This window comes from Tachysurus vachellii, chromosome 16 (genome assembly GCF_030014155.1).
Source record: "Tachysurus vachellii isolate PV-2020 chromosome 16, HZAU_Pvac_v1, whole genome shotgun sequence".
NCBI classification, from domain to species: domain Eukaryota; kingdom Metazoa; phylum Chordata; class Actinopteri; order Siluriformes; family Bagridae; genus Tachysurus; species Tachysurus vachellii.
In genome coordinates, this window is record NC_083475.1 from 13,098,183 (window position 1) to 13,123,750 (window position 25,568).

The following is a 25,568-nucleotide window of genomic DNA, read 5'->3' on the forward strand; positions in this document are numbered from 1 at the left end:
TTTTGAGAAATACCCACTGATCTTCACTGGGCAATCTGGAGGGTAAGACCAGGGGTTTCTGGGTAGAATAGTGAATTTTGCTGAATTGTTACTGTAACTAGAGCATCGATCGTCACCTGATGGACCACAGTTTTTATTCACACCCAGTATTTCAGCAGAGTCAGACTCTTTTAGCGTATAAAGCATCCCAGTGCACATGTAAGTCTGTTTTGAAGCTTGACAATTGTAGCGTGTTATGTTTTTACAGGTTATACGGGATGGACAAGGCACCAGCAGCATCTGTTCCTCAGCTTATCCTCTCCCTTATAGTTGTGCCAGAGGATCAGCCACTATCGGATCTCTCTCAGATCTGGGCTGCCCTTGTGCTTCTGCCTCACCTCAGGCAAGAACTTCACTCCCTGATCAAAAACATCTGCATCAGTGCGTGATTGTGTTTTCCGGCTTTATGCTAACGTGAATGTGATTTTTCAGGCCCCTGGAGGCAGCAAGCGTGATTCCTCCTCTCACTGCTCTGTTGAACCGACTGTTACATGAGGTGCACAGTGAAAAGCTTGGAAGAGGTCAGTGAAGAGCGCTTGCTGGATATTCTACGTCACTTAGCAGTTTTTCTCTCTGTATTTTTCTTTTGATTAGTTTCTATTAAAAGCATGTCTCAAACTGAGATATGCAATATACTGAGATATGCAACCTTTTATGATATCACTAAGGTTCTAGCAGCTATAAACTAATTCTGCTTACTGTTAGGATTACTTTTAGTTATGTCTTGAATAGCGTAATAGAATGATTAATATGCAGCTTACATTTGAAATTATACTATACTTCTATACAAAATGAATCCAGTCTAATTAAAGATCTTCACTTTGTTGCGTTCATGCCATATGCACTATGCACGTTTTTGTGTATTTGACAGATTTGGGTATGAGATTTTTTTTTTTAATTTGCATTTGAATGAAATGAATCAAACAGTGCCTGTACACCATTTCAGAGGATGTATTGGTTTTTTTCCCCCCTTATGTCTCATTGTCGCCTCAGGAGGGCTTTTTGTGGCACGACAGGCTCTAACCACATTGCTGAGCTTTAAGGAAACTGCACTGGTGCTGTCTCTGCTCCCCGATGAGCTTGTCCGCTGCATCGTAGAGTAAGTACTCAGTGCCTGAACAAATGACAGAAAAATCCTCTAGCTATGTAGATGATTACTGTAGTAAGTGTGTTTTTCTGCAGGAAGTTTCCAACTGATCTTTCTGCACTGCTGCTGGCTGACCTGTACTACACCAGACTCTCCCTGAGCGACTGCTCTGCCCAGCTATCTCACAACTCAATACTGGAACTATATCAACTCTTACAGTCCAATTTTTCTTCTAACATCTCAAAGGTAGTGTTGCTGTGCATGTATTCAATACTCTACAAAGTATTTTTCCTTTGTCCGTTTATTGTAAACGAAATGGATTGTATTCAAATTTGCATTTTTTCCCCCTCTCTTAGATTCGCCTTCTTACGCTGAGAATCATGTCCCACTTTAAGGCAGAGCTTCCAAAATCTGCTGAGGTGGCTTTTAATTTCTATTCACTATAATCATTTCATTTCCTCAATACACTTGTTAGTTATTATGTAAAATATCTATACAGCTTCACTTAATTCTGTTGGTACCATAAGCATTCATTTGGATGAAGTTATATATTATATATTATTATAAATCACTAACATTACAAATTTTGCCATTAATAAAAAAAGATTGTTTTATAATTGCTTATGGTCACATTTATTCTTTGTTTGTCCAGAAGTTTATAACACAGATTCCTGATCCTGGTCTTGAAGTACATTTATCCTGCACATATTAATTTCCTCTGCTTTAAATCTGTTGCATAACAACTTTCTCATATATCACATGTTTTAGAAAAATCAGCATTATGTGGATCTGATTCATGTATTTAACTACACCGTACTTTTATATTGATCTAAATGAATGCTGGGTTTTTTTCAAATATGATTTATATATAAAAGGTTTTATAGATGAATTCTTATGTTTGCAGGAGGAGGACAGTTCAAGCACACAGACGGTGTTTGCAAGCTGCCTGCAGGCCGAGCAGGTACCAGCCACAGTGCAGGATTACAGAGAGAAGCTGCTGCACTTGCGCAAACTGCGTCATGACCTGGTGCAGCCCAGCCTCCCCAAAGGGCCTTTCCACCAGGTACACAACACTTCTGCATCTATTAGACTTACCCACAAAGCAGGAGTGTTTTAGGGCCACCAGTACTGATGTCTGTGTTTCCACAGGTTCCACTGCGGTACCTCATCGCCATGCTGTTTGTTAATTTCAGACCTTTGTGGGATGCTGTTATTGAGCTTATCACGTAAGTGTTGCACCAAATCATTAGCACAAAGCCGTTATCTCTGCTGTTTACTGTTTTTTTTTTTCTTTTTATTTTGCTTTTTGAAATCATTTTTGAAATTTATTTTTGAACCTTAGGTCTCATGCCAGAGACATGGACAACAAAGAATTCTGGAAGGTTTACTATGAACATTTAGAGATGGTTGCTGGTCTGGCTGGTGAGTTCTTTTTAGGTGAAAATTGAATAGTAGATGCAAATGGTTACGTTTTTTTCTTGAAAGGCTGATTTTAACTTTTTTTTTTTTTTTTTAGACGATTACGTTAGAGTCCAGTGCATAGTGGAATGAACTTGATTGCATTGCTCAAAGTGCTATTATTTTTCTACCACAACAATTTGCCAGCGATAACAATTTACTAACTTAACCTATTAACAACATATTAAAGAATGACATGTGGCATGTGTCTGAGCTGTGCTTTTATAGACAATGAATCCACACCTTCAACAACTCTGTAGTAAAAAAAAAAAAGTTTCCAAACAAAGGGATGTGGTAGCCTAGTGTTTTACGGTGTCGGACAACTGGCCGGAAGGTCATGAGTTTGAATCCCAGGTCCACCAAGCTGCCACTGCTGGGCCCCTGAGCAAGGCCCTTAACCCTCAATTGCTCAGTTGTATAAATTGAGTCACACATAAAGTCACTCTGGATAAGTGTGTTTTCTAAATGCCGTAAATGTAAAGTGTTTCCATAAAAGACTGGGGCACATTAGATATGAACTCAGTTTGTGTTTCATAGGCATTTTTTGGGAGCTAAACTAGACAAATCTGCATGAGTATATGACCTGTGAGAATTGTTACTCAAATTTAGAAATGTGCCATTATGCTGCAGTTGTGATTGATCGTCCTAGATCATTTTTAGGAGTTAAGAATAACTAAAAATAGTTAAACATATTATATATTCTACAGAATACTAGAATGTCCTGTTTAGATGATTCTTAAATTTCTTGTCTCAGAAAAAGAGCTTCAGCTGCAGGAGGAGGAGGATGGTGATCAGGATACTGGTGCAGGGTCGATGCTGGATCCAGGGACAGATGTGATCGACAGTGGAGATGTTGGTGTTCTGTATCTGGAGCAACTGGAGCAGGCATACGTCATTAGTGATCGCACAGACTTCACTAACTTCCGTAGCCTGATGTGGAAGGCCATGAACCAGTTCCCTGACAGCGTGGAACCACGGAGCCGAGAGCTAACCCCACTGCTGTTGCGCTTCATCAGGTGTGTTTGCGTGCATGACCGCATTTGTTTATCCGAACATACTAGATTTAAAAAATGCACAGCCAACCAGCTGCATTTTCCTGATGACTGACACTTGTCTTGGTTTACTGAAAGGAACGAGTTCTATCCAGCCGACCTGCTAGTGGCTCCAGTTCAGAATCTGACGAAGATGAGCTGCTCCTCCACACAAGTCACCTCCGAGACTGAAAAGGAGGATGTGAGGATGAGAGAGGTGGACGATGATGATGATCTAGAAGGGGAGGAAGCCTCTCAACAAGCTGAGAAAAAAATGCCAAGGAGAGCCGCTGCCAAGTAAGAAACATCACTTGCTCTGATGGACACTAATACATTCATTAAACCTGTACCAACTACGTGTACTTAATAAATGGGGAATATAATTTGTTTTCAGTGTCCTGAAGTTTTCAGTGTCCTTAAGTGATGATGTGTTGTTACTAGTAACTAAACAAAGGAGGTAAACCATAGGGATGTCTTGTATATTTGACATTTCAGCTCCATGTTCAGTTATATAGCTAATAATTGGGATCTGTCTTTTATGTTCATTGCACCACAGGAACTACATCCACTGTTAAACGGGTGTGAGAGATCCACCTGGAAATTTCACTGTGTTTGATTTTTCATCCCTGACGTCACAGTAACTAAGACTTGGATAACGATTTTTGCTGTTTCAATAAAAATGAACCTTGCTCTTTTTCAGGCAACTCCTTGCACATCTAAAGGTCTTTTCCAAGTTCACAAATCCTAAAGCTTTATATATGGAGCCTGAATTAAAGGAGCTTTACACACAGGTGAGGGTTTTTTTTTTGGACATTAAAAAATGGTTCTTTTTCTTGGTGAACAATATAAAGCAGACATATCATATAACACCACAATTTCTCCTCCTTTAGCTCCTGTGCCATAAGGACCAGCAAATTCAGAAGGCAGCTTTGGACTGTTTGATAACTTACAAAGACCCAAACATTCTTCCTTACAAGTAGGTTCACTACCTCAGCTGACTCGTTCTGTCCTTCATCACTTTTTTTAATTGCTGTTGATAAAGTAATGACAGTAATGTACTCTGTAATACACACTGATGGATTTGTAATAGATTCTGTAGTCGGGTCTATGAAAAAAGCCCTTTATATTCAGAGCGGATGCTGATGTTATCTATGAGTACGTCTCGTGTTTCTGTCCTCTCTGAGAAAGGTGGAATGCACACATTGATCCAAGACTCTACCAACTGTAAAAGCCTTACTGTTACAGTTACATTTGCTCCCTTGTAGGATTCATTTCACCTTCTTAAAACCTCTTGTCATCAGCTTTGAGGTATAAATAAAAGAAGGTGACCTCCTCTGAGCTGCACTACAGGGTTTTAAGCAGTTCCAAAGGGATGCGATTTCAGCCGTTGTGTGTTGGATTCCTGTTCTTAAAAATCTTGCCTTTAAGATTATTGGTCCATTGTGCTTTTCAGAGAGAATCTGGAGAGACTGCTAGACGACAAGCATTTCAAAGACGAGATTGTTCACTTCAACATCTCTGAGGAGGGATCAGTGGTGCTGGATACGCACCGCCCCCAGCTTATCCCTCTGCTCATGAGGTGCATATGAGATGTCCAATATTTCTGTTAAATATTCTGTTAAATCGTGTGGCGTTAATGGGGTCTGTGGGTTGTTGTCATGTAGGATCCTCTATGGGCGAATGCGCACAAAAGTCGGTAATAAGTTCCAGGGTAAAGCTGCCACCGCATCACGGTCTTCCATCGTGCTGCGTTTCCTGGCAGGTTGCCAGTCAGAGGAGCTGGCTCTGTTCATTGACATGCTCATGGAACCTGTGAGCCATCACAGCCAAGGTATACACATGTGAATATATTACAAATATTTAAATGTCAAAAAAAATCAGGGTATTCTAAATAAATGGACATATTCCACAAATGTATGTATTTCAAATTCTAATTAAAATTTTGTCACGTATGCAGTTACACACAGTACGACACGTAGTGAAATGCTTTGTAAGACTGTCCTAAAGAAAAGAACAAAAATAAGGAATAATGGTGAATATAATATAAAAATAAATACACCTTTATATATATCAAAGTTGATCAGAAACAATGTAATAAAATAAAATATATTTAGAAAAAATATAATCAGAGAAAGACAATGTATTCTTAAAGATATGGCATTCTAGAGTTTATAATTTTACACCGGTACAAACAATAAACCATGAAACGTGTCATTATCAAGGAAAAAGATCATAAAGTTAAAGTTTCAGATTAATTTTTAGATATTTATCCATCATATTATATTTTTGATGGTCATATGTGTGAAATTCTATCTACAAATGTGTTATCGTCACCTAAAAATTAAAGTTGGATCTTTTCAGCAAATATGGATTTTTCCTTCCAAATATGTAAATATGAAAATTTTAAAGATGAATGTTGTTATGGCTCAATAGTACTTGTACAACCCGAATATATCATGTTTTTTTTAATGTATATATTACTCAGTAAATGATAGTGAATGTCTAAATGAAACTGGTATTATCACAGTCTAAGAGATGCATGATGGATATGAAAGTGACCGTGAAAGTGACGTGACATATGGCTAAGTATGGTGACTCATACTCAGAATTCGTTCTCTGCATTTAACCCATCCAAAGTGCACACACAGCAGTGAACACACACACCGTGAACACACACCCGGAGCAGTGGGCAGCCATTTATGCTGCGGTGCCCGGGGAGCATTAGGAGTCAGACTCTCTAATCATTAGGCCACAACTTGTATTTACCTGTACATACATTACATACGCAACATGTATATATGTATAATCTTATCTGTTGCACACAGGAACATGTCTGGCTGCAGTGGAGCGGGCCATGGCTGAGACCGACTCCTCGTCAGTGCTCCCTCTGGGTCGCCAGCACGGAATTTTCAATGTTATAGATGTAGTGATGGATAAACTCGGCCACCTGATACAAACCTACCTGCCCAAGCTACTGCAGATTCTGCTGTGTGTCACTGCCTCTGTGGCCTTGCTGCTGGAACGCAGAGAGCAGGTGAGATGCAGTTCTAAAATCTTTTCCAAAGACATAAAATGTTGGTCTAATTATAACTCAAAAACAAACACCAAAGTACTTTTTTATCTATAATTGGGGTTGGTGACCTGCAGATGAAATAATAAATATGTAAGAAATACAGGGAAACTTTCTTTGGGCTTGTAATATGAGATAAGAAGTGCGGGTTAATTAACAAAGCGCCAAAGCAGATAAAAGACAACATGTGATGAATGTTTTTTGTTGTTGTTGTATGTATGGAAATGATCCGTTTAATTTCTGTGTATAGAAGAGAAGTATAAGTTTGACTCTTATATGTTTGTCTTTGAGCATAGCTGAAGCCTGGTTGTATTGGCCCTCTGAAGAACCTGAGACGACTGGGTCTCCTTCGCATCCAAGACTTCTTTGACAACTTTGAGTCGTACCACTTCACAGCTGATGAAACCGATGCCGTGTTCCATGCTATTGTCTGGCCTCAGGTATGACGTTTACTTTGTGTGCCAATGTGCTGCTTTCATTTTGATCCTCCTGGTATACTGAAGACATCCACATTTCAGCTTAATTTACTGATTTTTATTTCTAAATGTTTTAAAGAACTTAGTGTGCCACCATAGGTGCCATGTTCTAAGACTGTTCCTATATATTCACCTAAATGTCGCTGAAAGTGCATTCGACTAAACATTTTCTATTTGGTTGCAAGGTCTGCTGATTGACTAGACCAAAACCTTCCACTCTTTTAGCCCCAATAAAGTGCTACGTTCACTTGGTTGTGCTAATGCTTTCCGAGTAACTGTATGTGTAATGTGATCTTTTTTAACTGCTGTCCTTCAGGTGTGTCGCTTGTCCTCGGAGAGCACATATGCTCCCACGGCACTCCTCAAACTGATCCATGTCTGGAGCATGAATGCTAGGTAGAAAAATAAAACACTGTCTCTTTAAGAAAGTGGTTTGTTTTTGAGCTCTGTATAGTTCAGATGTATTTGTTCTTCAGGATTTGTCTAAAAAAATCTTTAGAAACATTATTTATACGTGCAGCTACAGTGTAACTCTGTTGTTTTTCTCTCAGGTATTTCCCCTTGCTGGCTAAACAGAGACCAGACCATCCAGAGTGTGACCTCTTGCTCAATGTCCTCGCCCTGCTGTCTTCCAAAAATGTCTCTCCTAACACAGCGTCCATGGTAATGGACATCTGTGAGAATTTATTGAATATGCCAGACTTCACACCTTCTGAGACAGAAACAGAGCTGAGCATCAATGGGTGTGTTATTCCTGAGCCAGACTCTGGTTCAGACGTCAACACAGGTAGAGAGCAACACAAGATTCCTAAACCTTTAGTCTGTCTGTCTGTCTGTCTGTCTGTCTGTCTGTCTGTCTCCTTTAGTTTAGAACTCGCTTTTGTGTAATACTACTTTATTCTCTCTTCCACAGAGCCTTTGACTGTTGGTTCGAGACTGCTCCTACCTCACATCCCTGCTGTGCTTCAGTACCTCGGTGGAGTCGTGCGCAACTCAGATCGCCTCAAAAAGAAGAAATTCCGAGCTCAAGTTAGCAAGGAGCTTAACATTCTTTCCAAGTATGCCTAGCTTTGCTGCTTATAGCTTGTGATTTTATGTTATTAGATTATAAACCGGCAAAAAATTAATATCTTTTGTATTGTTCTGTTTCAGGATAAGTAGATTTGTCACTGACAAGGAACAGAGCACAACACTCATCCTCCTGCTGCTACCATACCTCCATAAGCCGAAGACTGCTGAGGTATTATAATTCTCAATCACAACAGGTATGATGCATATTATTTTTGAGGTTCTTGAATATCTTTCTCCATGTTTTTCTTCTCATCCAGGAGACAGAGCTGGACATCCTGAGCACAGTGCAGAACCTGCTGAAACAAAGTTCAGAGCCCAGTGTCTTCCTGAAGCCTCTTAGTAAACTCTTCTCCATCATGCGCAACAAAGCATCACGCAAAGCCCTGTGTGAGGTCTTCAAGGTCAGATACTTATCATCCAGCTTTTTTTTGTTCACAGCCTAACATGACACACAGAACCAACTCACTGGCTATTTCTGTTTTCTTCTGTGCAGACTCTCTCTGACCTGGACAGTGAACTGAAGTACATAGCTGATGTTGCTGTGCAGGTAAGAAATCATTACAAATTAGAGCTCAATGTTTGGATTCATTTCATTTCAGATCCTTAATTTAAAAACTGATGTTGTCTTGTCTCTGCACGTCTCTTCTCCCACGTCTCTTCTCAAACGTCCCTTCTCGTCTCTTCTCCCACGTCTCTGCTCATCTCTTCTTAAATGTCCCTTCTCGTCCCTTCTTAAACGTCCCTTCTCCTCTCTTCTCAAATGTCCCTTCTCATCTCTTCTCAAACGTCTCTTCTCCCTCGTCTCTTCTCCCACGTTCCTTCTCATCTCTTCTCTCATGTCTCTTCTCTTCTCCCTCGTCCCTTCTCATCTTTTCTCCCACGTCTCTTCTCAAATGTCCCTTCTTGATTCTTCTCCCTGTCTCTTCTCCCTTGTCCCTTCTTGTCTCTTCTCAAACGTCCCTTCTCGTCTCTTCTCCCATGTCTCTTCTCTTCTCCCTCATCCCTTCTCGTCTCTTCTCCCTCGTCCCTTCTCGTCTCTTCTCCCTCGTCCCTTCTCGTCTCTTCTCCCTCGTCCCTTCTCGTCTCTTCTCCCTCGTCCCTTCTCGTCTCTTCTCCCTCGTCCCTTCTCGTCTCTTCTCCCATGTCTCTTCTCTTCTCCCTCGTCCCTTCTCGTCTCTTCTCCCTCATCCCTTCTTGTCTCTTCTCCATTGTCTGTTCTCTTCTCCCACATCTCTTGTTGTCTCTTCTCCTCTCTCACATCTCTTCTCCTCTCCTCTCCTCTCCTCTCACATCTCTTCTCTTCTCGTCTTCCAGCTTAATGCCTTTGACAGTCGCCATCTAGATGAGATCCACTTTGATGTGCGTCTGATGGCGTTCCAGAAGTCAATTAAACACATTGCAGAGATGAACTCACTGGACATGAGATATCTCATGGTCATCATGCACAACTGCTTCCACTCTTTTGAAGTGAGTAACAATGTTGGACGTGTGTGTGTTTAAGTATTGGGTGTATGTGTACCTCTTGAATTGTGTACTGATCATTCAATTGAACATTACATATCATTCTATGTAACAAGCTTTACTTCTGAGTACAAATATTGTCTATGACTAATTGTAAAAAAAAATAATAATAACTAAAAATATATACACAAATATATGTATGTATGTATTTTCCACTAGATCTCTAATGCAGGTGATATCAGGTAATATTTGTGATGCTTGAGTGTAATCTTTTTTGTGCGTGTCTTCTAGATTGGGGACATGTCTATGGCAGACAGTGCCACTTTGTGTCTTTCAGCTATACTTGCACAGCTGGCTGCAGTGGGCTGTCCTGAGCATGAATATAAAGAGATTGTGCAGTACACTGTGCTGGATGCTGTCAGAAGAGGGTTAAAGAGCAAAACAGAGGTAAACTTCTGCGTATGCCTTAAACACCTGCAACTGAGCTTATAAGCCTGCACAAGTACACTGTGATGAGCCTGGTCTGTTTTGCCTGTATACAGAGCGTGAGGAACGATTACACTTCAGTCCTGGCCTGTCTGGTAAAAACCTTCCCCAACCGCTCTGAGTTCAGAGACCTGGTACAGCTCACTAACTACCCAGATCCTGAGTCAGACTTCTTTGAGAACATGAAGCACATTCAGGTAGAGAGGCACATTTTTCTTCTTGTTCAAGTTATAATGCAGTTGAGAAGCAAACAAATATGAACCCCTGCAACTGTAGTCTTCATGCAAATAATAAAAATGACAATGGTACAAAATTTAGCACCACGTAAGTACAAAAATGTGCCTTTGGCTTGTGTTCACGGACTTCAGGTACACCGGCGGGGACGAGCGCTCAGGAGGTTTGCCAAGCAGCTGACAGAAGGCACGGTGGTGATGTCTTCCCGCTCCATGCAGAACTTTATCATGCCCTATGCCATGATTGCATTATTTGATGAGAAGCTCCTCAAGGTACTTACAGTTATAGTAATCCCAGTAGATGTATAAATAATGCAGGTCATTTATCTTATGATGTGACCACAGAAAATTATTTGTGATTGGGTAACAAGTGTCCAATGTTTTATTATGTATGGAATTCTTTAAAAAGAAAAAGAACTAGTCAAAGGTTATCATGCATTAAAGTAATTAATAATGTCTGCTACTGGGTATAATTACAACACACTGTTTTTTAAAATGTAGCACGAAGCTATGACCTCCGCAGCAATCGAAGTTATTGGAGCAGTGTGCAAGCGCCTCACCTGGTCTAAATACCTCTACTACCTCAAGCACTTTATCCATGTGCTCCAAACAGGAATAGTTGAACAGAAACTGGCTGTAAGGTGAGGAAGGGTTCTGTGATTGTAAGTATTGTAAGTTTCATGTCAACACTAGTAACCTTGCTGCGCTTCTCTGCTGTACAGTTTGCTGCTGATTATTCTAGAAGCGTTTCATTTCGACCGTGAGAGTCTGAGCAAAGAAATCGAGGCAGCCAAGAGCAAAAAGGCACACGGTGAGTATAGAAAGTTACATTACTGCCTTGCTAGCATCTTTTGTAGCTCTAGGTTTAGGCTCAATTATGATGAAATCTGTTTGTTTTATTTCAGAGCTAAATGTGCTGCAGGGAGAAGCAGAAGTGGAGCAAGAAGTCGTCATGGATTCAGATGAGAGTGACATGGAAGATGTAATGGAGACCAATGATGCTGATGCTGTTGCTGCAGTGACTGATGAAATGGACACAGGTGAAGGTGAAGCCACAAAGCCCATAGAACCCGCAGAGGCTAAGCCGAAGAGAGCGCATCCTGTCGTTAGCAGTGGCCTTCCACAGAGTCAGGAGGATCTGGAAGCTCTTATCTCCTCCATTCATAACACTGTCACTCAGAGCATCTTGCCCAGACTGCATAAATGCCTAATAGCCAAGGTTAGTGTTCATTTTTAGTTTTAGTGTCCTTTGGTGGCGTTATTGTCTTATGACTCAGTGTGAAAAAATGATAAAATCTGATTGTGTGTGTAGGTGAAGAGAGATGATGAACATAAAATGGTAAAATCAAAGGAAGTGAAGGATGAGGAGGTGGTGAGAGTGCCCATCGCCTTTGCTATGGTCCAGCTGATGCAGACGCTTCCACAGGATGTTATGGAAACCAACTTGCCCGGGTGTGTACCATGTGTAGGCTAAAATCCTACGTTTAGCATTCAGCATTACATTAAGCATTTAAAGTGCCCCGAACTGATATCACATGAACAAACAGTTGATGCACTTCAGCATCAATACAATAAATATATAAATAACTGAGTTAAAAAAGTGTAAAAACTCCCCATGCTTCTGGGGTTTCCTTTGGGTACTCGGGTTTCCTTCTCCAAGCCCGTAGACATGCGTTCTAGACTGATTAGCCTCTCAAAATGATCCGCAGTGTGTGAAAGGATATGTGTGAGGTTCCCTGTGTAGAATACGCAACACAAAAAAACGGATGGATGTAAACAAATGTTGCCATTGTGTCTGCAACACAATGATCATTACGAACCAACACCTCAATAAACATGTTTGTTGGCTGAATAGAACGTCGGCTGATTAGAACAATTCATCTATATCTTAAGTAGAATTCATCAAATTTTCATACTGACTGTATGATCAATGAATATTTGCTTATATATAGATGTATTTTAAAATGCATTCAATAATAAAGTCAAACATAATTTAAAGTTCTAACTCGGATTAACTTAGTTGCAGCAATTGTTTTGTAGTTTTTTTGTTAAATTCTTTTGTACATACATTTCTGAATGCTGAATGCAGAATTAAATAGCATGCTGTTTATATATACAGGGTACTCCTCAAAGTGTGTGTCCACTTAAGGAGCCGTTTCCAGGAGATCCGTGACGTAGCTCGAAGCACACTGATCAAAATTATCGAGGCTTTGGGGCCTAATTACCTGCAGTATCTTCTCAGAGAAATGAAGAGTGTTCTTGTAAAGGGCTATCAGGTAAAAACTACAGAACCGTCCTCTTAGTTAACTGAGCCTGAACTAGCTTGTACTGAAATATTCACCTGTTTATGTTGTTTTTCAGATCCATGTACTGACCTTCACGGTTTACCATCTGCTCTCAATCCTGAGACCGTCCTTAAAAGCTGGAGAACTCGACCCTTGCTTGGACATTCTGGTGGAGGTGAGTGATGCTGTCTGCACCGTCATGTTCATATTTGGATACGCGTTTGAAGTGTGGAAATGTGTGATGGCTGATACTGAGAATCTTTTTCAGATTTTCAACAACGAGCTCTTCGGCTCTCTTGCTGCAGAGAAGGAGATCAAGGGTATTGTTTCGAAAGTGATGGAGGCCCGTCACAGCAAGAGCTCAGACTCGTATGAGTTTTTGGCTCGGTTCTGCAGCCAGGAGAGGGTCACGCAGCTCATCCTTCCACTCAAAGTGGTAAGTGGCAAGTCACTTCTTGTTTTTTGTATTTTGACATAATTAAAATGATTTTGAGTGACAACACCGGTGTATGACTGCTAGATTTTAGAGAAGACCGCCAGCCTGAAGGTGTCTCGACGAGTGCACAGTGTTTTGAGGAGAGTCGTAGCAGGACTTCTGCTGAATCAGAGTATGACGCCTCAGTCCATTCTGCTGTTGAGCCACGGCCTGGTCAGCCAGAGCCTTCCACTCATCACAAGCAAGACCGAGTATGTCACTCACTCACACGTGCACACACACACACACACACACACACACACACACCCGCCCACCCTAAATTAATGTCCTATAGTTCAATTAAAGTAAGATGGTGTCTCTTTGTGGTTCAGACAGAAGGCTGTTACTTCTCCAGACCCCCGGCTGCCACCTCCCAGCTGTTTGCTCCTGCCTCCCACCCCGAAGAGAGGTGGAGCGAAGGTGGCTCTCAGCCGCCAGACCAACATGCACATCCTAGTGGACGCTGGACTCAGTGTAAGAACACAAACATTATGTGATAGATCAGTCCTTTTCATAAAAGAATGTCCCACATCTTACCTCCTCATTTGATGATTTATGATCCTGTTGAATTATTTATTTATTTATTATTTTCTTAAATTCATGTACATATACAGTTGCTCCATGGCAGTTTGAAAAATTCCTCGGTCAACTCGTCTGTGGCATCCGTACGAGAGATGTTGGACCCATTTGTCTCTCTTCTGCTGGACTGTCTCAACTCCATGCATGTCAAGGTCTGTCCCATGTTGGATGGTTATTAAACTGTGTTTTTATGAGGTTTTGACATGTTTTATATGTAACCTTGCCGTGTGTGTGTGTGTGTGTGTGTAGGTGATCACTGAGTCTCTGCAGGCCTTCATCTGGATCCTGAAGTTTCCTCTTCCTGCAGTTGAGCAGAATGCTGACCAACTCACAAAGCAGCTGTTCGTCCTGCTGAAGGACTACGCTAAAGCAGGTGCCGGTCATGGAGAAAACTTCCACCTCGTCCAGAACTGCTTCAAGGTGAACAAACCTGCTGACATGCTGTACAGTTTTCTGACTAAATTGATAATTTGATCCACATGCTTCATTTCTATTTCACTCACTCTGGTCTTTTGTTTTGTTTTTGTCTTTTAGGTCATAACTGTCCTAGTGAAGAGTGTGACGAAAAAGTGTATCTCTAATACACAGCTGCAAGTGCTGCTGGGATACGCTGAAGAGGACATCTATGATACTTCTCGTCAAGCCACTGCATTTGGCTTGCTTAAGGTATATTAATAGATTTTTGCTCAAGGTATATTTTGCAAACTCGTGAGTATATTTATTCTGCTTCCTATTTATACTTTTCTATAGAAGTGTGTTATTTTTGTAGAAATTCTACATCGTTGTCTAGCAAACAGTGAAAAAACTTTGTATACATATTATTTGTATAGAGGAACCAGATTCTAAAGGGAACCCCTGTGTTCTGGGTGTCACTGATATTGAGTATAAATATAAATCATTACTCTATATTGCCATAAGCCTCCTGCTGGTCCAGTGACAGGATTCTGTGCTCTCGTTGCTGCGGCCCGGGTTCGATTACTAGGCAGGGAGGTAACTCAGCTACTGAAGAACTAGCTCTCAGTGCAGGTCCCAAGCCCAGATAAAATGGGAGGGTTGCGTCAGGGAGGGAAAAACCTGCACTGAATTTAATATGGGGACCAGGTCCGCTGTGGTGACCCCGTACAGGAAGCATACGAAAGAACAACAATCGTATATTGTCATCGAGAAAAGGCAACTTCGCTCCAGAAAGCAGGAGGTATTAAGGTTGGTTTTATAAGTGCTTTGTGCTTTTAGGCAATCCTTTCCAAGAAGCTGGTGGTACCAGAGATGGAGGAGGTGATGAAAAAAGTCGCCAAACTATCCATCAATGGCTCGAACGAGCAGGTCCGTGTCCGCTGTAGACAGGTCAGTAATGATCGCCCTCACTGCTCTCCTCATCCTCATCTTCCTCATCATCATCATTTATAAAGTTTATTATGAAATATCTTCTCCCTCTTTTTCAGATCTATCTGAAATACCTCATGGACTATCCACTTGGGAAGAAGCTGAAGAACCACTTTGACTTTATTGTTGCTCAGCTCACGTAAGTACTATGCTATAGTATGTAAGCTTTGAACTTTGAAGACCAATCAAATATGGTGCCAGCGATTTTATTTTATAGTTTTTTTATCTATTTATTTTTTTCTCCCACTCTCTCCCCTTGTCTGCATTATGGAACCACTAACTTGTACCCAGTGTTGACCAGCAGGCACGTCTGTTTGCCTGTCAATTCAATAAACACTGCTCTTGCACAAGCATTCATGTTTTCTAGCTTTGCCATTGTATATGGACGTGTTTTAGGAGTGTGGCTTTGGATACAACAATAACAACTGATTTGAAAAACAATAAATCTCCTGCTACAGTACCTCCTGAGAACTGAAGAATAAACCTTGTTCCATTGTGTTGCTGAAAGTTATTCAGGCTTTGCTCATTTATGCAGGTATGAGTATGACACAGGGAGACAGTCTGCCCTCGAGATGATGGCCTTCATATTTCAATCATTTCCTCGGGTACCACTTCACTCTTTGAACTATTAAATATATATTTCTTTCTATTTATATTCTCGCTAATGTTTGGGCTTATTGTGGTGATGCTTGTGTGTGTACAGCCTCTTCTCTTGGACCATTGTGGTCTCTTCTTCGTGCCTCTGTCTCTGGCTATGGTCAATGACGATTCAGCACGCTGTAAGAAAATGGCCTCCCTCGCCATCAAGTCATTACTTGGTCAGTTGGATGTACAGCACCAGAGCTCCATGTTCACTTTGGTCACTGGTTGGCTGTCTGGGGAGAAGGTGAACTAAAAACACACACTGATTTGAAAACTTATTAGTGGATACATCTATAAATAAAAGATCATGCATTTTTTTTTTCTGTTAATGTGCATGTTTGCAGGTAGCTCTACGGCGATTGGGCGCTCAGGTGTGTGGGCTTTTTGTAGAAGCAGAAGGGGAGAAGTTTGGTCACAGACTGGATTCTCTGCTACCTCTAATAGAGAAGGAAGTCCACACTGTTAACTTTGACGATGTGAGTGTTGATGTCAGACATAATCCTGTTGCTGCTCGATGTACAAAGTGATAAGTACTTAGTATGTATGCAAGCCGAATGCAAATCTACAATTTGCGTGCAATTCTGTACATTTTGTCATTTAGATCGAAGAGGAAGAAAACGAGAAAGCCTCAGACAGGTTACTCTTCTACTATCTGACCCTCATCACCAAACTTATCAAGAACTGTGGCTTCTTGGAGCTCCACAAACCAGCTGACACTCTGTCTAACATCTGGGGTATAAACACACACGCGCACACACACACACACAGGTTGTCATATTTCGCAGCATACGTTCAGAATACATTTAGAATACACAATTCACTGTCATGTCATGTGTGAAGTTTTTATTTGTTATAGATAAAATCCTCTCATTCAATCAGGAGCTATTGCTGTGTGGCATGCAGGAGCAGCTTTGAACGACGATCTCTCTTGATCCAAAAATATAATATTTGAATAGTGAGATAAGCGCTGCTGTATTTTTGCTGTGCTGAGTTAAGTGACCGGTTCACCGCAGAATGAGGTTCAGCTAAAGTCCAAGACTTTAAAATATTTGCTCGGTTTGTTGCAAACTAATCTCTGGCAACTTTATATTACTCTGAAAGCATGTTTTCATATCTTCTAGAGTGTTCCTGAGGAGGTAGAAAACAAGTCAGTGCTGTCTAAAAAAAAGAACAGATTTATTTTATAGCTTAAGTCATGAAGTGTTTTTTTTCCACTTTAGTCCCTGGATTTAAGTGAACGTTGGCCTGTGGTTTTCAGGGACACAATTCCAAGTGTATGAAATTCTTGATCTCTGGTGTAATCTCAAACTGCATTTATTCTTCTAGGTCACATCGAAGCTCACCTGCGTTATCCTCACTCCTGGGTTTGGCTAACTGCTTCTCAGATCTTTGGCTTGCTTTTTGCTGCTCGGAAACCTGAAGAACTGATGTCTCTGTGGCACTCTGAGAGAAATGCCCCCCAAAGCAACCAGCCGGTGGCTTCCACTTTCCTCTCACTCAACCTGGACAAGAGGGTGAAATGCTTTCTCAGCGATTAAACAGTCACTTTTCTATAGAAGTCACTATCAGCTGCTCAAACATGACCTCTGAAACTATTTTCTGATTCAATCTGCTCTCTTTCAGATGAGGGAGCTCGTCCTGTCGTTCTGTCACCAGCTGCAGTCCAAGTTCCTGGACATCACTGCTGGAGAACAGGTAAATCTCATTACAACAAAATGAGAACAAGCTGAAAGCTGTCAGGAGTAATGCTGAGTAATGGGTTGATATATTATGACTGTCAACAGGTAATCAAGAACCTACTCTTCGTGGCCAAGGTGATCTATCTTATCTCACCAGAGTCTGAGTTAGAGGAGAATGCCAAAGAAGAAGGTGTCAAAGATGTGGAAAAAACAGAGGAGGAAAAAGAGGATGGAGATGATGATGAGGAAGATGAGCAGCAGCGACAGCAGGTTATAAACGAGCAGGATGAGGAAGAAGAGCAGCAGCTACAGAAAGTTATAGAGGAAAATCGGCCACCTTCTCTGTCCTGGCTGATTAAGAAGCTCACACTGCTTGCTAAGAGAGAGGCAGCCTGTACCCCCAAAGAGCCTCTGAAGGTATCTTTCATCCTGTCTCATATAGTTTACTGATGTAACCTGATATCGTTTATAACTCGGACCTGTTCCTTCTATGTAGGAGTATCTATAAAGTTTGTGTGCTAAAAAAGTACTTTGCTGTGTTCACATCCAGCCTGCATTTCACCAGCTGATGAACCCTGTCGTAGAGGGTTACTGAGCAGGTTTATAAAATCTTGTTGATTTAAATTTTTTTTCATTTTTCCTTAGAGAACATGCGTTTTCAAGTTCTTGGGAGCCATAGCAGTTGACCTGGGCAAAGAGCGTCTCGGCCCCTATCTGACTACCATCATTGCTCCACTCTTCAGAGAACTGGACAGCACATATGCAGACCAAGGTTTCTGCAACTTTTACTCCCATCACTCATTGGCCAAGAGTTGTTATTTATTCACTAGGTTTCATTTCCTCATTCTTCTAATCTGGTTTGATTTCTTCAGACCCCACACTGAAGAACCTGGCCCAGGAGATCATTGAGCTGCTCAAGAAGCTGGTGGGTCTTGAGAAGTTCTCGCTCGCCTTTGCTGCTGTGCAGAAGGAGGCCATGCAGAAACGAGCCTCACGCAAGAAACACAAAGCCCTGCAGGTGAGGATCCCAGTCGAACATGTTCATTATAACAGTTTGAATGTAAAGCTTTTTACTATGGTGTTGCCATGGTTGCCTATATTCTTTTTCTCTTTTGTTTAACAGGCTGTGGCCAATCCTGACATTGCTGCCAGGAAAAAGATCAAGAAACATCAGAAGAAAACAGAGACAAAGAAAAGGAAAATTGAATTTTTACGGCCAGCACACAAAGCAAAGAAAAGCAAACGGACTTCACTCAGAGACTTGGCTATGGTTCAGTGAAATCTTTCATGTTGGATCTTTTCATTTTAAATAATGTACCCTTGGATCTGAGTGTGACTATGCTTTATAGACGCAAGTGTTGCATTACAACTATATTGTTGTGTGGAGCTGTTTTTGATGTTTTTTTTATTAAAACAATCATATATGGATTCAAAACAAGATAAGTTCAGCCTTATTATTCTTGGGCCGTTTTCCCCCCTAAAGCGCTGTGTAATCTGGAGTAATGCTGAAATCAGAAATGGGAGCTGATGATAGCTGCTTTCCAAATGAAGGTTATACAAAGTGAATTTATAAGCCTTTGTTTCAGTATTAAAAACACTCCACTGGTACATGTACAACAAATAAAATATTATGAATAGATGGATTTGATGATTAAATGTATTAGTGACAGCATCGGTAAATTAAAACAAGTTTTAAAATGAAATGAAACACAACCTGGCTGTAGCTTTTAATACAGCTTCTAACATCATGTGCTCTGAGTTCTCAAAAATAAGGGCTTGAAACGTTGCACATGAATATTTTTAGATCCAAGTTTGACATGTTAAAGGCCTACGTTGATATCATGATGAACACAGTTTCAGTTTTCAGTAATTAATGGTGGTCAATTTTTAATTCCTCTAAACAGTTTTTTCAACAGTCACTGATTAGCTTGTATATAAAAAAGCTTACATTCCATGGTCCACTGTTGGATTATGTACATTTTAATGGTACCAATGTTGTGAATCATATAAACTGCGTACGGTTACATTAAACGGGTTAAATATTAGGGATGCACTATGACATGACATGAACCATGTGCTGATTAAGTGAACAGCATCAGTCCTCTTGATCCAGGAAGCTGACTGGCTTAAATGTTGTAGTGATGAAAGACTGGATGAAGACATCCCTGTTTAGTTCATTTCTTTTCAAAGGGAACAAGCAACACACAGTGATACTGCACAGACACAATGAACATAAAGCATCTGAACTATTACAAATGAAGGTGTGTGTAGTTCATAAGTTTGTTTTTGTAACTTGATAGTTACTGCACCACTTAAGTGGTTGAGAATGACAAGGTAATATTTAGTGTAGTAAAACAATGATCTACTGATGCCAGATTTATTTCGGTGTTAACACAACTGTTCACTGTACATGCTTGTATATAAATACGCAATGACAAATCCAACGATTAGTTTTAAATAAACAACCCACTAAAATACCCAAGTGTTTAGATACCAAAGCCACATGAATGATTAAGTGTTCAAAAAAGAAGCAGAAGAAAAAGAACCAAGCTTAAAGGGGGATAGACAAGAAGCAAAATTCTACCATCAATGTACTGGATATTGTCTTACAGGAAGAACGGGTCAAACTGGCGTCAGTATGGAGGAATCGACACAACTATAGGACCGCTGTGCTTCCTAGAGCTCGAGTGCAAAGTCCATATGAAATGGGAACCAGTAGATGTACAGTTTTTGGGGTGTACTGATTGCCCAAATATTCTGTAACTGCAGCTTCATTCATTTAATGCAGCGGTTACAATAAAAATGCCTTCACATAAAGGGAAAAGGGGAATGCAGTCACAGGTCCAAAGGACACCAAAGTCTTTCAACAAAAAGTCAGAAGGTAAAGTATTTACAGGGAGTGGTGCAAGTGCAATTACTGTCGGCTTTTCAGAGATTCCACCAACCTGCACAGAGAAAAGCAAACAAATGCTTTAGTGCTCAGCAACCACAACTATTCATTTATTTAAAAAAAAAAAAACAACCCCTTACGAGGGTCGTACCATTCCATGGCCTCGTCCAGTCCTGTTCCTTTGGTGGCGGATGTTTTGAAGATCTGCCACTTCCTGTCTTTGAGTGCAGGTAACCCGAGTGAGTTGGCCACTTCAGTGGGCGTCATGGCTTGCTCCATGTCCTGTTTGTTGGCAAAGACAACTAAGATGGCTTTCTTCAGTTCTTCCTCCTGCAGGAAGAGAAAACATGAATGACATCCAACCCACATGAAGCAACATGGTCCATGTGTATGACGTGACCAGGTATTTCATCTACCTCCAGCATAGCCACCAGCTCAGATTTTGAGATCCCCATCCTGTCACGGTCACTGCTATCCACAACGTAGATCACAGCATCTGTGTTGGAGTAATAGCAGCGCCAGTATGGCCTGGAAAACACAAACAATTATGAAGGCATTGAAATCCCAGCTCTTATAAATCCCTGATACAAACTACACTTGTCCTGACTTTAACTGGCCAAGCCACTCAAATTTTCTGTTACATAAACATGAAATATATACTCAAGGGAAAAGAGGACCAATTTAAATGATTCATTCTAGGGCTGGGCGATAAAACGATAATGATATGTATCGCGATAGACACGTGATAGATAGCTATATAAAATGTGCTCAGAGGTTGCAAAGCAAGTTTGGTTGCAAGTTTGGAAACAGAGGTTGCGAAGCAAGTTTGGTTGCATTAACAAAGGCACTCACTCTGGTAACCTAGCAACTTGGGGAGTAAAACAGCCAATCATGTAACAGTATCGTGTTTGGTTGCGCCATATCATTGTCTCGTGCTGGATTCCTCTTCAGTAACCGGCGACTGATGAGCAGAAAATGAGCCGCAGCGAGCGAGGAAATTGTAAATAAAAGAGGAAAAGTCAGCGCGCCAGTATGGCAGTTTTTTGGATATTATAACTAGGGCTGAAACGATTACTCGAGTAACTCGATTACAAAAATTGTTTGAGGCAAATTCCTCTGCCTCGAAGCCTCTTTTAATTCATTTTAAAGCTCACGTCACGTTCTTGTGCAATTATTTTGTGTGTGTATGTGCGCGCGTTTGTGTGTGTGTGACAACGTGCTTATGCTTTATGATTTGAGGGCGCGTGCAGGCTACAAAATGTAAGGGCAAAATGTCACAGAGAAGGAAAAAAAACAGGAGAAAACGACAGAAAATATCCAAGTTTTGGGACACTATCAGAGCGTCTGTTTTCAGCAGCAGGAAACATTTCTTAAAAGCGCAGGGCAAGCCTCAGTTCTGAGCATGTTGATATGTTTACCTTTCTTCGTTGCAATCACATGCTCCTTTAAAGACTTTTAAAGCACACACACGTTGAGAGAGACTTTTATATTCTTTTTGCCTCTTAAATACCACAAAGCATTCCAAATTAGACAGTAAAGTTTGTTATGCCCGAGCTGTAGATTTAGAATCTTTTAGTTCTGAAAGTTAAGTTGCATCACTTAAATGCAGTATTTTTGTATTATTATTACCATTTATTTTAATTTATGCCTTAGTTTTGATACTTTTATAATTGATTTTTTTTGTTTTTGCATCTCAGAAAAGGGTTCATTTAAAACCCAGAATGTTTGGCACTTAAATGTACTTAATTCTTCTCAGTCAACTTTGTCATTGTTCACAGTACAAGTACAGACAGAGAAACAATGGGTAATATCTAAATGTTTATTTTGGATAGAAAATATTGTTGTATGCATTGCATAATATACATTTAAAAAATAAAAGTTAATTTTTCTAAAAAAGGAAACCAATTAGTTATTCATTTTAAGAGAACCGGCTTATTTTCTCTTGTATATTTAATATTGCTCTTTAATTAAGCAAAAATACATTTTATCAGATTACTCGATTAATCGCTGAAATTTTTGGTAGAATACTCGATTACTAAAATATTCGATAGCTACAGCCCTAATTATAAGTCTACGAAAATATACTTGAATAGTTCAACTTCAAGTATGATTAGAGTATGAATAACTTGAGTTACTTTTTCATATTTCTGCAGGTTTTATATTTCAAACAATGTTACTGTACTGTATCAGGTTTGTTTTTTATATTACTGATGTATCTCAGTCTACCTCAGATTTATTTATGTTTTAAAAAACACTGCACATATTTTTAAACACTTTATTCACCAGAAGGTGAACAGCTAGTGAACTTCCTAGTGCTAAACTTCAAGTCAAGAAGTCAAGACTTGCACTAAACTTGCACTAAATTCTCAGGTTTCTCTATGTTTATATTTAACACTTTGCACTGTTTTATTACACTTTATTAAGCATTTCTTACATTTTCTTTCATTTTGCACCTTAAATGTTAAGAGATAATTGTTAAGTGTTCATTGTGACTTTAGACTTGTGTTTACATTATAATTATTTGAGTTTTCCTGGTTGTTGACATTTCTGTCTTAATAACTGAAGGGATTACGATAAGAGGAAGATTTAGCTTAAAATAAAAATGTTTAAATGTAATATTTTTCTCCTGGTCCTTATTTTAAATGGGCCATAAAAAAGTTCAATAAGTATCGATATCGACCGATATGAAACACTGATATCGTGATACAGTTTTCGGCAATATCGCCCAGCCCTAATTCATTCTTAGCAAAGGTTTCAATGTGAAATCCCTTTACGTCATATAAGGAAAACATAACAGAAAGGCAACCAAAAATTGTTTCAGAACTGTAGACTTGTGTCTGATGTACACCCTTTGTGTCCAGGGTTTACATTACTTAGAGTAAAAAATTTTTAAAGTTGTATACTTTTTCAGGTGTCAAACTGAATGCCTTTAAGTGCCGTCCTTTTCCAGACCGATGCAAGGACTGGCATCAAACGGTATCAAATAGTACTTATTCTACCCACGGTAGAATCAGTACACCGCTGATTTTAAACTTGTCAGAATGTAAGAAAGACTGTTTACTAAAACAGCAGCAATAGTAAAACTGAACTAAACTGAGAGCTTCTTACCTGATGCTTGTCTGTCCACCAAGATCCCACACTTGGAACTTCAGGTTCTTGTAAGTCACAGTTTCAACGTTGAAACCAATAGCTGCGTTTGGAAAGTAAATTTTAAGTTATACAAGCCTGTTTCCTCACCACTTAACAGTCTAAACACAGAGATGTCCGATCTTATCCACAATGAGTCTCTGTGTCGGTTTTCATTCCAATCGAGCAGAAACCAAACCAGATTCCGACTGTTTAATCAGTAGTGCTTATCTTTCAATAGACTCAGGGGCAGTGCATCCTAGGCTATAATTGCAACCACACCAGCTCTTTATGGATAAGACTCTGGACATCCCTGATTTACAGCTCATAATTGTTGATTGTTTTGTGTTGCTATAACATACTGGGGATGGTAGTCACGACTTCCCCAACTTGCAGCCTGTAGAGGATTGTAGTCTTTCCAGCACCGTCCAAGCCCAGGATTAGAATTCTCATCTCTCTTGTGCCGAAAAGACCCGAAAACAAGCTGGAGAAGAAACCCCCTGCATGTAAACAAACAACAATTACAAATGTTTTGTTCATAAAAACCTCTTTTTAAAGGAATTAAGTAAAAATATCATCCAATGACAGGCACAGGATACTTTTCCCTTATGTTCAGTCCTTTCTGCCCAACAAGACCTTAATTTTAATTTTTATCTACAATCATGATTTCTCTCGTTTACATTTAAGCATATTAAAAAAATAACACAAAATAGCAACAAATATTAGTCTTTTTTTTTTTTTTTTTTATCACTCAGGCTGTTTAGCAATGAAACACTGAAGTGCAAACAGAAAGAAATGAATCGGTACATGAATCTGAACCGACTCACTCGAAAAGACTCAAAAAAGATTCCAAGGTGCACACAATATGCAAAATATGATTAGATTTAAAATGCCAAAGCTTTATTCACGCGTCTCGACGTGTTATAATGTCAAACTATAATGATAAACTCCACATTAGCATGACGCTAACTAACTACCTAGACTAAATGAAGACATGTAGCATGTAGCTAGTTAGATAAACTCGGTTTAGTCCAAAATTGCTCCATAATTTCTACATCACACGGCTGTACCGAGTGATAAATAATACCTCCAAAAACCAAGAGATAGTTTATTATGCTTCTTAATCATTAATCTGTTTAATGTTGTTAACCAAGGTAGCGAGCTAGCTCTGTTAGCTTGACAACAGCGTTAGCGCTGCACTCAAATTAGCATGTTTTCATATTAACAAATAACCACCAAAGGCTTCATAACTACAACTAAATAATAATAAATAAAAACCTACCCATTATTTAATATATAAAGCCTTGGCTTTCTGCCGAAATCAGACCAACAACCTCAGGCTTCGTGAAGACCGTTTCCGTCTTCGAAGTTTCAAATGACGTGTCAATGTAGGATGTGTATATCAGATTCGCTGATCTTTATACCATCACTTCGGCGTCATTCTTGTACATATGATTTATAAATCGTATAAAATGTAACACGTTGTCTACGTTTTACACACATTTAGCGTAGAGACAGTCTTTTACCCACGGTAGTAGATTCGTCTACTTAATATATAAATAAAAAAATATAAAATAATCCTAGCTGGATATATTTTATTCAGTTCAGTATTTTGTAATGTGCTACAACCATCGAAAAATAGGATCAGCGCACTGTAACTTGTTTTTTTTAATTGATTTATGTAAATGTTGTAGTGTTAATTTAATAATAATAATAAAAATAATAATAATAATAATAATAATAATAATAATAATAATAATAATAATAATGAAGCTTATGAAGCTTATTAATAAAATGTTTTCCATTCGTTCTTCCTAATATATATATGGAATGGCGCCCCCAAGTGGTTAATGTTATCCATTATTTCCATGGGCTTATGGAGTAAGTGAATAAGGATTTTCAGGTTATGAGTAATGCACCATTTATTTGACCCATATGAAGTAGTCAGAATATCCCACAAGCCACGTGCTCAACAGAAAAGTTGCATCATTCACCTTTTTTAAAGATTATGGAAATTAAGTGAAATTGTCTGTGGGAAACTACAGCAGAAGTGATCAGGGAGACAGGGAGAAAGGTGCTGGGTGTGTCATCTGGAAG

General features: G+C 39.7%; 2 protein-coding genes across 2 annotated transcripts in view; one reads left to right on the forward strand and one right to left on the reverse strand.

Moving 5' to 3' along the window:
• utp20 (UTP20 small subunit processome component) overlaps positions 1-19,195 on the forward strand; it is a 32,415-nt gene extending 13,220 nt beyond the window's left edge. The window contains exons 12-62 of the mRNA XM_060890100.1: positions 1-42; positions 248-382; positions 472-560; positions 1,033-1,138; positions 1,222-1,372; positions 1,483-1,545; positions 2,031-2,189; positions 2,276-2,352; positions 2,469-2,548; positions 3,339-3,600; positions 3,715-3,912; positions 4,316-4,406; positions 4,506-4,591; positions 5,069-5,194; positions 5,280-5,446; positions 6,441-6,649; positions 6,982-7,125; positions 7,478-7,557; positions 7,713-7,948; positions 8,075-8,219; positions 8,314-8,401; positions 8,490-8,633; positions 8,726-8,779; positions 9,547-9,699; positions 9,985-10,140; positions 10,236-10,376; positions 10,548-10,685; positions 10,914-11,053; positions 11,135-11,223; positions 11,318-11,631; positions 11,725-11,864; positions 12,532-12,688; positions 12,774-12,872; positions 12,966-13,133; positions 13,218-13,384; positions 13,505-13,646; positions 13,787-13,903; positions 14,001-14,171; positions 14,286-14,417; positions 14,985-15,095; positions 15,194-15,273; positions 15,670-15,739; positions 15,838-16,020; positions 16,121-16,252; positions 16,378-16,510; positions 17,103-17,290; positions 17,400-17,471; positions 17,561-17,872; positions 18,101-18,227; positions 18,328-18,473; positions 18,579-19,195. The exon at positions 1-42 is cut by the window's left edge and continues 137 nt beyond it. Of these exons, the coding sequence (XP_060746083.1) occupies positions 1-42; positions 248-382; positions 472-560; positions 1,033-1,138; positions 1,222-1,372; positions 1,483-1,545; positions 2,031-2,189; positions 2,276-2,352; positions 2,469-2,548; positions 3,339-3,600; positions 3,715-3,912; positions 4,316-4,406; positions 4,506-4,591; positions 5,069-5,194; positions 5,280-5,446; positions 6,441-6,649; positions 6,982-7,125; positions 7,478-7,557; positions 7,713-7,948; positions 8,075-8,219; positions 8,314-8,401; positions 8,490-8,633; positions 8,726-8,779; positions 9,547-9,699; positions 9,985-10,140; positions 10,236-10,376; positions 10,548-10,685; positions 10,914-11,053; positions 11,135-11,223; positions 11,318-11,631; positions 11,725-11,864; positions 12,532-12,688; positions 12,774-12,872; positions 12,966-13,133; positions 13,218-13,384; positions 13,505-13,646; positions 13,787-13,903; positions 14,001-14,171; positions 14,286-14,417; positions 14,985-15,095; positions 15,194-15,273; positions 15,670-15,739; positions 15,838-16,020; positions 16,121-16,252; positions 16,378-16,510; positions 17,103-17,290; positions 17,400-17,471; positions 17,561-17,872; positions 18,101-18,227; positions 18,328-18,473; positions 18,579-18,734 (7,066 nt within the window). The 3' untranslated portion in view covers positions 18,735-19,195. The remainder of the gene's footprint in view (positions 43-247; positions 383-471; positions 561-1,032; positions 1,139-1,221; positions 1,373-1,482; positions 1,546-2,030; positions 2,190-2,275; positions 2,353-2,468; positions 2,549-3,338; positions 3,601-3,714; positions 3,913-4,315; positions 4,407-4,505; positions 4,592-5,068; positions 5,195-5,279; positions 5,447-6,440; positions 6,650-6,981; positions 7,126-7,477; positions 7,558-7,712; positions 7,949-8,074; positions 8,220-8,313; positions 8,402-8,489; positions 8,634-8,725; positions 8,780-9,546; positions 9,700-9,984; positions 10,141-10,235; positions 10,377-10,547; positions 10,686-10,913; positions 11,054-11,134; positions 11,224-11,317; positions 11,632-11,724; positions 11,865-12,531; positions 12,689-12,773; positions 12,873-12,965; positions 13,134-13,217; positions 13,385-13,504; positions 13,647-13,786; positions 13,904-14,000; positions 14,172-14,285; positions 14,418-14,984; positions 15,096-15,193; positions 15,274-15,669; positions 15,740-15,837; positions 16,021-16,120; positions 16,253-16,377; positions 16,511-17,102; positions 17,291-17,399; positions 17,472-17,560; positions 17,873-18,100; positions 18,228-18,327; positions 18,474-18,578) is intronic.
• A 623-nt stretch (positions 19,196-19,818) lies between these two features.
• On the reverse strand, positions 19,819-24,894 carry arl1 (ADP-ribosylation factor-like 1). The gene is made up of 6 exons (XM_060890101.1): positions 24,754-24,894; positions 23,834-23,971; positions 23,454-23,535; positions 20,762-20,873; positions 20,497-20,675; positions 19,819-20,400 (listed from the first exon to the last, which is right to left on the reverse strand). The coding sequence occupies exons 1-6, from the start codon at positions 24,755-24,757 to the stop codon at positions 20,370-20,372; spliced, it is 546 nt and encodes a 181-aa protein (XP_060746084.1). The 5' UTR covers positions 24,758-24,894; the 3' UTR covers positions 19,819-20,369.
• Between the last annotated feature and the right edge of the window lie 674 nt (positions 24,895-25,568).

Excerpts from the sequence above, each read along its gene's own strand:
- arl1 (XM_060890101.1), bottom strand. Across the intron at positions 23,536-23,833 it reads AGTCGTGACTACCATCCCCA|CTATTGGTTTCAACGTTGAA; the intron begins GTATGTTATAGC and ends TTCCAAACGCAG. Across the intron at positions 20,401-20,496 it reads CTGGACGAGGCCATGGAATG|GTTGGTGGAATCTCTGAAAA; the intron begins GTACGACCCTCG and ends TTCTCTGTGCAG.